Below are 12,680 nucleotides of genomic sequence, written 5' to 3' on the forward strand. Positions count from 1 at the left end.
TACATATATATATATATACACACTGAGTTACCATTTTTTTTTTAATAGTAAGAATGCACTTGAAACACAGATTTGTATTATTTTAGTAGCAGAAAACAAAACACAGAAGCCTGAACTTGTGAAATAACTACATCCGTTTCTACAGCTCCTAAGAAGGCTGCTCATCCTACAAGGTCCCCTATAACCGTCATGCCCCAAACACTACAAAACATAGGCCCCTCTGGAGCCGCCGCTCAGCATCTTACAGCCTGCCTCCAGCGAGACAGCCTCCCTAAGGCCATCCCTAACCCACAGCGCTGGCGCTTTCCCACCTTTTGCAGCAGGGAAAAGCCCCCCCTGAAGCAACACCACTAGGACCAAGGCCCCCCCCCCCTCCGGAATGCACAGAGCCACGGCACCGAAAAAGGCTTACATCCCGTCCCTCCGCCGGCTACGCCCTCTAGCCACCGCCCCCTCCCCACCCCCAACCTCACCTTGAAGGGGTTGTTGAGGTCCGGATCAGCGAAGGGATTGTTATCGAAATCTGACATAGTGAGGGCTGCGATCATCGAGCGGGGATGGTTCTTCCCCTACAGCGCCGCGTCGCACCGCACCGCCTTCCACTCACCAACTCGCAGGCTACCTCCTACTACTATTACTAGCTGCTACAACTCGGGCCCAAGCCCACCCCCCAAAACCGCCAGTAAGTAAGCGTCTGCCTCCCAAAATGGCTGCCCTGGAAGCGACAGTGAGGATAAGACGTCCCCGGAAGGGAGAGTACCTGTTCCTGGGGCGGGTAGGCGGTGGTAGGGTTAGAAGAGCCCATTCCCGTGGTAGGGAGTGAGGAGAGTGGGCTCAGCGAGCGAGCGGGAGGTGGAGGAGGGGGCTGAGTGTTAGAAACCAGTAGGCTCAGTGCGGCAGGTGGGGAAGGGCGTGCGTACGTTATTAACGGTCATGGCGGGCGCAGGCTGTCTCATCTCAAAGAGCAGCACTCGCTCGGCAGCTCTGAGCCGCCTGCTCTTGTCCCAGCCTTAGGCTGGGACCGTCGAGTGCTGCAGACACTTGCCTTCCCGCAAAGTTCCTCCAGTCCCGGGCTTCGCGTCCACTCCCCTGGCCAGACACGGTCGCTGCCAGCTCGGCCAGGAGAGCTCCCATTTGGTAACCGTCTCTTAGGGTTACTCAGTATCGTGCGGATGGTACCCCAGGGGAGGAGGTGTGTGACCAAGCATATAGTTTCTCAGGTGTCTTACATAGGGGTTCAGCAAGGGCTGTACATAGGGTACAGCTTTGAAACAGTCACAAAATCCTCCTTCCTTTGGTCGATGCATTAAAAGAGCTTCTTGGAAACGTTCAACCAAACTCATCAAGTAGCTTATAAATTTCTCTGTGCAATAATAAGCTGTGATGCTGATGTGGTTTAAGAAATTGTGAAGATTATTGGGGGGGGCTTCAAAATGATAACAGTAGAACTGGAGGAAGAGTCAATCTGGCTTTGTACTCGGGACATACTGCATGACAGTTTCAGGGAACTGTTGAAAGACTTTTCAAATACTTCATCAGAAATACTGACGCTGCAGTTTGAAGACCAGGGAACCCAGTCAGAATGATGCAAGTAAATGGGAACAACTGTTTGAAGCACTGAATTTTTGGTTCAGAGTTATTATTAAAACCTGAAATCCTGTATACTTGATATCAAACAATAACAGTCTACATTGATGCAACACTTAAAAACAGTGAATCATGAATTTCTTTACATGCTTTCTAAAGAAGTTATTTAAATCTAAAAAGAGAAGTTTGAAACAGGTTAGTCTGTAGTTTAACTAAAAGGCCAATTTAACTCTAACAGAAATTTCTTTCAACTTTTTGGTATTCAAATATGATCTTTTTCCTGTGTAATAATAATAAGCTAACTATGGGACACAATATCTAGGGTTTATTAAAGACTGTCTCAGAGCGTTAACACATTTTTTAATGGCTCTACATATATCATTACTGATCCTGATGTTGGCAGTTATTATGATAGTAGTGTTCTATCAACAAGTCAAGCAAAATCGTAAACATGTAAGAGAATTGATTTTGCATGGATCGGTAAAGAAAGCAATAACCACCATAAGGCAGTTAATGCAATTTATATGGAAGTTTCTCAATTATTTGTGAAAGACTGTCACATATAAGATGAAATGCAAATGGAACAAATTATAGAAGCATAGTTTCTAAAGAACAAAACACTTTTGACTTTTTTGTTGCTATGAAGTATAAAATACTTCATAAAATACTATGAAGTATAAAATACTTCATACTTCAAAAACACAAAGGCAGCTGTTGTACAATCAACAAAGGTACATTACAGTATTAGTCATTCATATAGCTCACCTATGGTGACAGGAAATTAAATTATGTTGCTTTCTAATATTCACCCGTGGCTCGATATATTATAGCTCAATGATACATGTTGATAGTTCAAAAGCTGTGGGCATCGACGACTGTATATTTCCTCTTCTTTCAACCGAATGTGAATGAATGCATGCATGCATGAAGAATGAGTGAATATTTGACTGAAAGGAGCATCTTTTCCTGTGTGTCTACTAGCGCTTCAAATCATGGACATAGCAACCTTTCTCCGATCATAATTTGTGCACAGTTAAAGGAGAATAATATGTCATCTCATATGACTTTCAAGGCAATAATGAAACTGCATTAGCACATTTTTGGAAACGATAATAAGCATTTTAGAATCAAATGATAGAACTTTGACAGTGCATCATTTGCTACTGAAAGTGTTAACTTTGGGAGATACCAACTGACTGTCAGCTAATAGGACTGCCAGCTAATAGAAAATGAGAATATTTGCTTCTAGCTAATTGCTTAGTTTATACTCTACATAAACAACATGGATGATATAAATAAATGGTCATCATTTGATGCTAAGGGTTATATAATAGACATTTCAATGATTTCCCTCATCTTCCGAAAGAGTTTCAGAATTAGAAAAGATAACTGATTAGCCAAGGATGCCCCCCTCAAGTCCTCTCTACACTTTTCTTTCCAAAAACTAGAATTTAGTTTTTTAGTGTTAAGTAAGAATTACTTAAAATAATAAGAAGAAAAACTTTGAAAAAAATGTAAGAAAAACTTACAATAAAATATTTCTAATTCTGGTACAAGATATAGCTCAGAATAGAATAGTTCAGTTGGAAGGGACATACAGAGAGCATCAAGTCCAACTGCCTGACCTCTTCAGGGCTAACCATAAGTTAAAGTGTATTATTGAGGGTGTTATTCCAATGCCTCTATTCCAGTGTTTGACTGCCCTCACAGTTGTGGTCTAATCCGGCCAGCAGCTAAGCACCACACAGCCGTTCGCTCACCCTCCCCCCTCCCTCTCTGGGATGAGAGAGAGAAACGAGAAAATGAAGCCTGTGGGTTGAGATAGAGACAGTTTATTAGGGCAGAAAAGAAAAGAAAATAATAATAATAATGATAATAGTACTACTAATAATAATGTGTACGAAACAAGTGATGCACAATGCAATTGCTCACCACCTGCTGACCGATGCCCAGCCTATCCCCAAGCAGCCGGCCCCCCCAACCTGGCTAGCCACCCCTATATATTGTTTAGCATGACGTCAGATGGGATGGAATATCCCTTTGGCCAGTTTAGGTCAGCTGTCCTGGGTCTGTCCCCTCCCAGCTCCTGCTGCACCCCTAGCCTGCCCGCTGGCAGGACAGAGCGAGAAGCTGAAAAGTCCTTGGCTTGGTGTAAGCACTGCTCTGCAACAATTAAAACATCAGCATGTTATCAGCACTCTTCTCATCCTAATCCAAAACATAGCACCCTACCAGCTACTAGGAGGAAAATTAACTCTATCCTAGCTGAAACCAGGACAACAGTAAAGAAATTTTTCCTTATATCTAGTCTGAATCTCCCTGGTGCAGCTTTGTGCCATTCCTGCATGTCCTATCATTGGTTACCAGGGAGAGGAGATTAGCACCTCCCTCTCCACTTCCGCTCCTCAGGAAGTTGTAGAGAGTAATGAAGTTGCCTCTTAGCCTTCTCTTCTCCAGACTAGACAACCCAAGTGTCCTTAGACTCTCCTCATAGGATGTGCCTTCCAGCCCTTTTATCAGCTTTGTTGCCCTCCTCTGGACACTTTCAACGACCTTAACATCCTTTTGTATTGTGGAGACCAGAGCTGTACACAGTATTCAAGGTGAGGCTGCACCAGCACTAAATATAGTGGGAGAATCACCTCTTTTGATTGGCTGGCTGGCTATGCTGTGTTTAATGCATCCCAAAATGGGGTTTGCTCTCTTGGCTGCCAGGGCACACTACTGACTCATGTTAAGCTTACTGTCGACCCCGAGATCCATTTTCGCATGGCTGCTCGTCTCCCAGTCTGTATCTGTGTCCAGCATTGCTCTGTCCCAAGTGCAGAACCCATCGTTTTCCTTTGTTGAATTTCATGCTGTTGCTGATTGTCCAATGCTCCAGTCTATCTAGATCCCTCTGCAAAGTCTCTTGTCCCTCCAGGGAGTCAACATCACCTCCCCGTTTAGTATCATCAGCAAACTTGTGGAGGATGCATTCAACTCCCGCATCCTTGTCATGTTTTTGGCTGGGATAGAGTTAATTTCCTTCATAGAGGCTCACATAATGCTGTGCTCTGGATTTTTGATGAAAATAGTGGTGATAACACACTGATGTTTTTAGTTGTTGCACAGCAGTGCTTACACAGAGTCAAGGACTTCTCTGCTTTTTGTGCTGCCCTGCTAGCGAGGAGGATTGGGGTGCACAAGGAGGTTACAGGGCTGGTGCCACAGCCAAGGGTTTGGCTACTTAGACCATGGGACTTGCTTTGAGAGACCTGGTCTTCTGGGGGCTGATGGTGTCCGTCTATCAGAGGAGGGGGAAGAGCACCTTCAGTTGCAGGCTAGCCAAGCTGGTGAAAAGGGCTTTAAACTAGGAAAGGTGGGGGAAGGGGAGAGTTACAGAGACCATCCAGGCAGCAAAACAAGGCTCAAGTGGCGATACCTCTAGCAAGTGCATGCAGTCAAGGAAGTATCTACAAGACGTGACTATGGGGGGGGAGTCTTCTTGCACCCCTCCTGGGATATTGGTATGCTTGAATACCTCTCTGAAGTGCCTGTACACCAGTGCACGTAGCATGGGGAATAACCAAGAAGAATTAGATATCTGTGTGCGTTTGCAAGGCTTTGATCTCATTGCAATTACAGAACCATGGTGGGATAGCTCGTATGACTGGAATGCTGTCATGGCTGACTATGTGCTTTTTAGGAAAGATGGGATAGGAAGGTGAGGTGGTGGAGTTGCTCTTTATGTGAGAAAGCAACTGGAATGTATGGAGCTCTGCCTCAGGGTGGATGACAAGCGAGTCAAGGGCTTATGGGTAAGGATAAAGGGGCAGGCTAACTGTTGTGGGTGTTTACTACAGGTCACCTGATCAGGAAGAGGAAGTTGCCGAGACCTATAGACAGCTGGAAGTAGCCTCACTATCACAGGCCCTGGTTCTCATGGGGGGCTTCAACCACCCTGACATCTGCTGGAAAGACAACACAGCTAGGCACAAACAGTCCAGGAGGTTCCTGCAAAGCACTGATGACAACTTTTTGACACAGGTGATGGATGAGCCAACGAGGAGAGGTGTGCTGCTGGACCTTGTAACTAACAAACAAAAAAAGGACTGGTTGGAGACATAAAGGTTGGCGGCAGCCTTGGCTGCAGTGACTATGAAGTAGATGGTGAAGTTCAAGATCCTGCATGGAGGAAGCAGGGCAATAAAGTAGGATCGCAACCCTGGATTTCAGGAGAGCAAACTTTGGCCTCTTCAGGGACCTACTTGGAGGAATCCCATGGGTTAGGGCCCTAGAAGGAAGGGGGGTTCAAGAGAGATGGTTACTATTCAAGCAACACTTCCTCCAAGCTCAAGATCAATGTATCCCTATGTGTAAAACGTCAAGTAAAGGTGGGCAGGAGACCTGCATGGATGAGCAAGGAGCTTTTGGCAAAACTCAAACAGAAGAAGGAGGTATATGGAATGTGGAAAAAGGGATAGGACATTTGAGAGAAATATAAGAACATTGTCAGAGTATGCAGGGATGCAACAAGGAAGGCTAAGAATCATTTGGAATTAAATCTGGCAAGGGATGCCCTTCTTTAAAAGATCAGAAGTTTATAGTGGGTTTACTTCCAGTTATACAGCTGTTTTAAGAGAAAAAGATAGTTCTCAAAGATGAAAAGAAGCGATAGAAGAGGGAAAAAAACACACAAGAAAAGAAGATGGAATACAGGTATTTCTCTTACTTCTATAGTGCTTTTTTAGCCACCAGAAAGCAGACAGAACTGAGATTCTTTATATATCGACTTAAATAAGATCCAGTCTTAAATAAAATCCAGTCTTACATATTCCTAAATATCCTCTTAATTCCCATGTCATCTACTATTAAGATCCTAAAATTTGTCTTAAGCTTCCAAATTCAGAATCAATGTCAACAAAGTATCTCAGAGATTCGGGATTTATCAATCTCAGACTTAGATTCATCAAAAATATTTGAAGTCAACAAGAAACAAGTTATAAAGAGTAATCCAGAAGCACAGCAGAAAATAAATTCATCATATGACAAAACCCTTGGTTTACACATAATCATGCATTAAAAAATGGACTACAGAAACATGACTCGCACATAGCAGGAAGGCATTTCCCACAATCATTAATAACAGGTGTGCATCTTCATAAGTCATAGGCAGGATTATTTCACAATCACTGAATGCCCATCAAGGATACCAATACTCTAGAATAAACACTAAAGTTCCTGCATTTTTTTTCCAGTTTTCTGGAAACAAAGTTCAGCCAGCAAAGCATGTTCAGGACTGTGTATGTAGGCACAGCAGTCCAGTTTCCATGTATGGCAAGTCATCAATAGGAAATGCTACTTTAAGAAAAAAATCATTCAATTGTGTTTCAAGTAACAGTACCTATCTTTTGTTTGTCTTCTGAATACTGTACATTCTGGTTAGAAATACTTCACATGCTAGCAGCATTTGTAGGGAGAGCATACTCATAAGTATACTAATGAAAGTTTTCTAACGATTAATTTGAAATCTAAAGTGCACCACCCCCCCCAAAAAAAAGCCACAGAAACTACTTAAGTACTGTTAATTTGGGGGTGTATATTCCAGGCAGTTGAAACATTCCTCTCAGATATTAAAGCTATTTAATAGCTTTAATAACTAAATAGCTTTTAATTTTAATAATAAATAGCTTTTAACTTCAAGCTATTTAAACACCTAGTAGATGAGATCCCCTGGAGCACTGTCCTTAGGGACAAAGGAGCTGAGCAGAGCTGGCAACACTTAAAGGATATTTTCCTTAGAGCACAAGAACTCTCCATCCCCCTGCATAAAAAAGCAGGCAGGGAGGGCAGACAACCGGGATGGATGAGCAAGGAACTGCTGGTCAAACTGAGGTGCAAGAAGGAAATGCACAGGCAGTGGAAGCAGGGACATGTGGCCTGGGAAGATGTCCTGGTTTCAGCTAGGATAGAGTTAATTTTCCTCCTAGTAGCTGGTATGGTGCTGTGTTTGGGATTTAGGATGAGAATAATGTTGATAACATGCTGATGTTTTAATTGTTGCAGAGCAGTGCTTACACCAAGCCAAGGACTTTTCAGCTTCTCGCTCTGTCCTGCCAGCGGGCAGGCTGGGGGTTCAGCAGGAGCTGGGAGGGGACAGACCCAGGACAGCTGACCCAAACTGGCCAAAGGGGTATTCCGTACCATCTGACATCATGTTGAACAATTCCTTTGTCTCTCTTCTCCCTTCCATCCTGGGCCCGACTTCCCCTGAAAGTTTTCTTCCTCTGTTTCCATCCCTCTGCCTCATACCTGGTCCACTGTGAAGACCATTAATTTCGCTCTCTGCTTTTCCTTCTCATCTCCCCATGACTGAGGGGACTGTGAAGAGGGCACATGATATTTTGTTTTGACTGATTTCGTACTGCTCATCTTGTTTTTCTTAGCTATCCTCCTTATTTTAGGACAGCGGGACCTTCCCCTTATCTGCTTAACATACTCCCCACTATTATGCCACTGTTAAGCCTGCACAATCACTTTTGAATATACAAGGTTAGTGGAATTTTCCACTGCAAAAACACATTCTACTCTTACCTTTCGGTAGGGGTAGCTCAACAATTCCCTGAATCCTCTCCGGATTAATTCTTCATTTTCCCTCTGACACTAGACGCCCTAAATACTCGATTTCTCTTTCCACATTTTGTAATTTAGTTTTCAATACTCTCAAGCTTTGTTTCCCAGAAAGCTGAATAGCTTGTTAGTGCCTTCCTTCACCACTGTTTTCTCCTGCCCTGACAATAAAAGATCATCCACATATTGTAACAGTAACACCCCCTCTGGAGTTTGGAATTGCCCCAAAATCTGCTCTAGAACTTGCCCAAATAAATTCAGTGACTGTAAACCCCTGAGGTAAAACTGTCCATGTGTATTGCTGCTTCCACCCTGTTTCAGGATCTTTCCACTCGAAGGCAAATGTGTCTGCTCCCAGGGTCCAATGGACAGGCCCAAAAGGCATCTTTTAAATCTATCACACTAAACCAATTATGCTCATGTGGGTTCTTGCTCATCAGAGTGTATGGATTTGGAACCACAGGGTGCCGCTTTATTGTGGTTTAACCCGGCTGGCAGCTAAACACCACACAGCCGTTCACTCACCCTCCCCCCTCCCTCTCTGGGATGGGGGAGAGAAATGGGAAAGTGAAGCCTGTGAGTTGAGATAAAGACAGTTTATTAAGACAGGAAAATAATAATAACAATAATAATAATAGTGATAATGATAATAGTATTAATAATAATAATGTGTATGAAACAAGTGATGCACAATGCAATTGCTCACCACCCGCTGACCGATGCCCAGCCTATCCCCGAGCAGCCGGCCCCCCACCCTGGCCAGCCACCCCTATATATTGTTTAGCATGACGTCAGATGGTATGGAATATCCCTTTGGCCAGTTTGGGTCAGCTGTCCTGGGTCTGTCCCCTCCCAGCTCCTGCTGCACCCCTAGCCTGCTCGCTGGCAGGGCAGAGCGAGAAGCTGAAAAGTCCTTGGCTTGGTGTAAGCACTGCTCTGCAACAATTAAAACATCAGCATGTTATCAGCGCTCTTCTCATCCTAATCCAAAACATAGCACCCTACCAGCTACTAGAAGGAAAATTAACTCTGTCCTAACTGGAACCAGGACAGATATCCACCCCTTATTCCATACCATTTATGTCATGCTCAGGTTACACTCTTTCCAATACATTCTAATTAATCACCATTTTCATCTATGATATATAGCAATCATGGTAGTGATGACATACAGTATTATATAATAATTAACATACTACAATTCAACTAATGGGCTATTCTCTCCCAGTATCAAATCCCCTTGAGGTACACACCGGACCTCCCCATTCTTTTGCATTACCCACCAAGTGCATCCAGGTCCCTGAGCAAAAGCAATTCCACGAATGGGTTTGCCTTTTCCTGAGGCAGGAGTAGCCCAGAGTGTTTTACCCAGCATGTTTCTTACGTGCACTACAGGAACTTTATCCCCTTCTACAGTGCGTAACAGGTTTGATTGGGCAGGTCCAGCTCGGTTGGCAGATCCCCTAGTATTGACTAACCAGGTGGCCTTTGCCAAATGTGTATCCCAATTTTTGAATGTCCCAGCACCCATTGCTTTCAGTGTAGTCTTCAACAGTCCATTGTATCGCTCAACTTTCCCAGAGGCTGGTGCATGATAGGGGATGTGATACACCCACTCAATACCATGTTCTTTGGCCCAAGTGTCTATGAGGTTGTTTTGGAAATGAGTCCCATTGTCTGACTCAATTCTCTCTGGGGTGCCATGTCGCCATAGGACTTGCTTTTCAAGGCCCAGGAGAGTGTTCCGGGCGGTGGCATGGGGCACAGGATATGTTCCCAGCCATCGGGTGGTTGCTTCCACCATTGTAAGTACGTGGCGCTTGCCGTTGCGGGTTTGAGGGAGTGTGATGTAATCAATCTGCCAGGCCTCTCCATATTTATATTTCAGCCATCGTCCTCCATACCAAAGAGGCTTTGACCTTTTGGCTTGCTTGATTGCAGCACGTTTCACAATCATGAATAACCTGTGCTATAGTGTCCATGGTCAGGTCCACCCCTTGATCACGAGCCCATCTGTAGGTTGCATCTCTACCTTGATGGCCTGAGGTGTCATGGGCCCATCGGCTATAAATAATTCACCCTTATGTTGCCAGTCCAGGTCCACCTTGTGATAAATTAGCGGGTGTTTGTTCATTGTCTTTAAAAGGAATTCAGAGAATCTGCTGAGAAGATAAGGTTTTGCAATTTACGACCTTGTTAAGGGGAAGACTAAGCGAGTAGATAGTGGGGAGGGGGGTGTTGGATAAACGTCCTTGGTAAAACAAAGACTCTGTGAAATACTGTTTGCTGCTTTTGCTTTTGCTACCCTTGAACACAAGCACAACGCATGATCATTGAAAGAAACAGAACGAACTGCACAGCTTCAGAAGATTCAACAAGTCCTGACAAGCCGAAACTTGGATGCTGACAAGCCAAACTTGGATGCTATAAAACGGCGACACTGAAAAGGAAAAGTTGCGTGCTGTGGTGGAGCGGAGACTCCCCAGCCGCCCAGCGCTGTTTTGCTTGTACCTGCTTACTTAATTAATAAATTATCTTCGATAGACCAGAAAATTGCGTGGTCTCGCTTATAACAAATTTGGTGCCGTGACTCGGATGAAGGCAAATTGACTGAGGACCCTTTCGGGGGAGGCGCCCCGCCGATTTCAGCGGCCCCTGGAACGGAAAGCCTCACTCGAGCCCTTCACCGACGAACCCTAAAATTAGGCACAAGCAAATAAAACCGGTAACCCCAAGCAATCTTTGTGCACGAAGACCGAACGAAGACCCACGGGGTGGGTAAGTATAGGCCGGTGATCCGTTCGGTTGGGGTTGGTGATCCCGGAGTGCGTCTGTGTGAGACGTCCAATTGCGGACGAAGTGAGTGCGGACCCCTCAGTAGTGCGGTTCCCACATCCCGCGAGGGACTGGGCCACAACAAGGGGGAAGCGGCTCTGTGTGTGTGTGAAGGCACTCCGGAAGATGGGACAGAAGAAGAGTAAGCCTTCTGGTCTCATGGATGGGGTAATGCCTACTGCTAGGTTGCCCCCTATTCCCCCAGATAGTCCACTGGGGTTAATGATTAAGAATTGGAGTGATTCCCCTTTTAGGCGGGGAAAGGATAAAGTAAAAATGATTCATTATTGTGTTGAAGTTTGGGGAGGTAGGCAAATTATTGGCCCATATTCGGGTCGTTTGAAGACTGGGTTTGTCAAGCCTTAAATGTTTATGTAAATGCAAAGGAACCTTTTTGTTTAGAGGAGAACGAATATGCGAGCCTTTGGATTGGCTCAGAGAATCGAGTTAATCTGTACCCTCTGTACCCTTTAAAAGAAAAAGGAGGGGCAAAATTACAAATTGTGGAGCAAGAGATAAAGTACCTGGGTCACCAGTTAAGTAAGGGGACTAAGAAGTTAGACCCAGGCAGAATCAGTGGAATATTGGTTTTAGCGTCCCCGCAAACTAAAAGGCAGGTACGGCAACTGTTAGGGTTGACCGGATACTGTAGACAATGGATAAGAAGATTACAGTGGAAAGGTTAAATTTTTATATAACAAGCTGAATAAGGATGGATTACTCAAATGGACAAAAGAAGATGAGGAACGACTGAACAAGTTAAAGGAGGAACTAGTACCCCCCCCAGTGTTAAGCTTACCAGATTTAAAGAGGCCTTTTTGCTTTTTTTTGTGAACAGCACAGAAGGCACGGCATACGAAGTGCTGGCCCAAGAATGGGCAGGGAGTAAAAAACCTGTGGCCTATTTGTCTAAATTATTGGATCCGGTTAGCCGGGGTTGGCCAAACTGTTTGCAGGTAGTGGTAGCTGCTGCCTTGTTAGTGGAAGAAGCACAGAAGATCACTTTTGGGGGGGAAATCAAGGTAATATCTCTACACAATATACGCGGGGTACTGCAACAGAAGGCAGAGAAATGGATCACTGACGCCAGATTATTAAAATAAGAAGGAATTTTGATTTCCTCTCCAAAATTAACATTAGAAACAACCTCCCTACAGAACCCTGCTCAATTTCTTTATGGGGAACCAAATGAGTCCTTAGGACATGATTGCCTCCGAAATATAGAAGAGCAAACGAAATTGAGACCTGATCTAGAGGAGGTGGAATTACCCATCGGTGAACAGATATATGTGAATGGTTCCTCGAGAGTAATCGAGGGAAAGCAAAAATCAGGATACGCGTTAGTAAACGGGAAAACATTTGAGATAGTGGAATCTGGATCTTTGAGCCCTAGCTGGTCCGCCGAAGCTTGCGAGCTATATGCCATATTGCGGGCCCTAAAATTGTTGAAAAATAAAAGCGGTACAATATATACAGATTCAAAATATGCTTATGAGGTAGTACATACATTTGGTAAAATATGGGAAGAAAGGGGGCTCATCAATTCACAAGGAAAGGGTTTAATACAACAGGAATTGATTACCCAGGTTTTACAAGCTATCAGAGAGCCCAAAGAAATTGCCGTAGTACATATAAAAGGGCATCAA

At 44.3% G+C, this 12,680-nt stretch overlaps 1 protein-coding gene and 2 long non-coding RNA genes across 9 annotated transcripts in view; 1 reads left to right on the forward strand and 2 right to left on the reverse strand.

The window, feature by feature from the left end:
• Positions 1 to 682, reverse strand: part of LOC125181555 (secretory carrier-associated membrane protein 1-like) — a 69,871-nt gene extending 69,189 nt beyond the window's left edge. For 5 of the 7 annotated variants that reach the window (XM_066987351.1, XM_066987349.1, XM_066987348.1 and 2 more), the window contains exon 1: positions 474 to 611. In XM_066987351.1, the coding sequence (XP_066843452.1) occupies positions 474 to 548 (75 nt within the window). In that variant the 5' untranslated portion in view covers positions 549 to 611. Of the gene's footprint in view, positions 1 to 473 lie in introns of all 7 variants that reach the window. The other 2 variants (XM_066987352.1, XM_066987353.1) reach the window with 1 other exon arrangement.
• Positions 1 to 12,680, reverse strand: part of LOC136788853 (uncharacterized) — a 204,190-nt gene that overhangs the window by 74,059 nt on the left and 117,451 nt on the right. The window lies entirely within an intron of this gene.
• LOC125181726 (uncharacterized) lies at positions 544 to 6,403 on the forward strand. The gene is made up of 2 exons (XR_007160521.2): positions 544 to 682; positions 5,433 to 6,403. It is a non-coding gene; the product is annotated as an uncharacterized lncRNA (long non-coding RNA).

The sequence above is a fragment of the Anser cygnoides genome, chromosome W (genome assembly GCF_040182565.1).
Source record: "Anser cygnoides isolate HZ-2024a breed goose chromosome W, Taihu_goose_T2T_genome, whole genome shotgun sequence".
Lineage (NCBI taxonomy): Eukaryota > Metazoa > Chordata > Aves > Anseriformes > Anatidae > Anser > Anser cygnoides.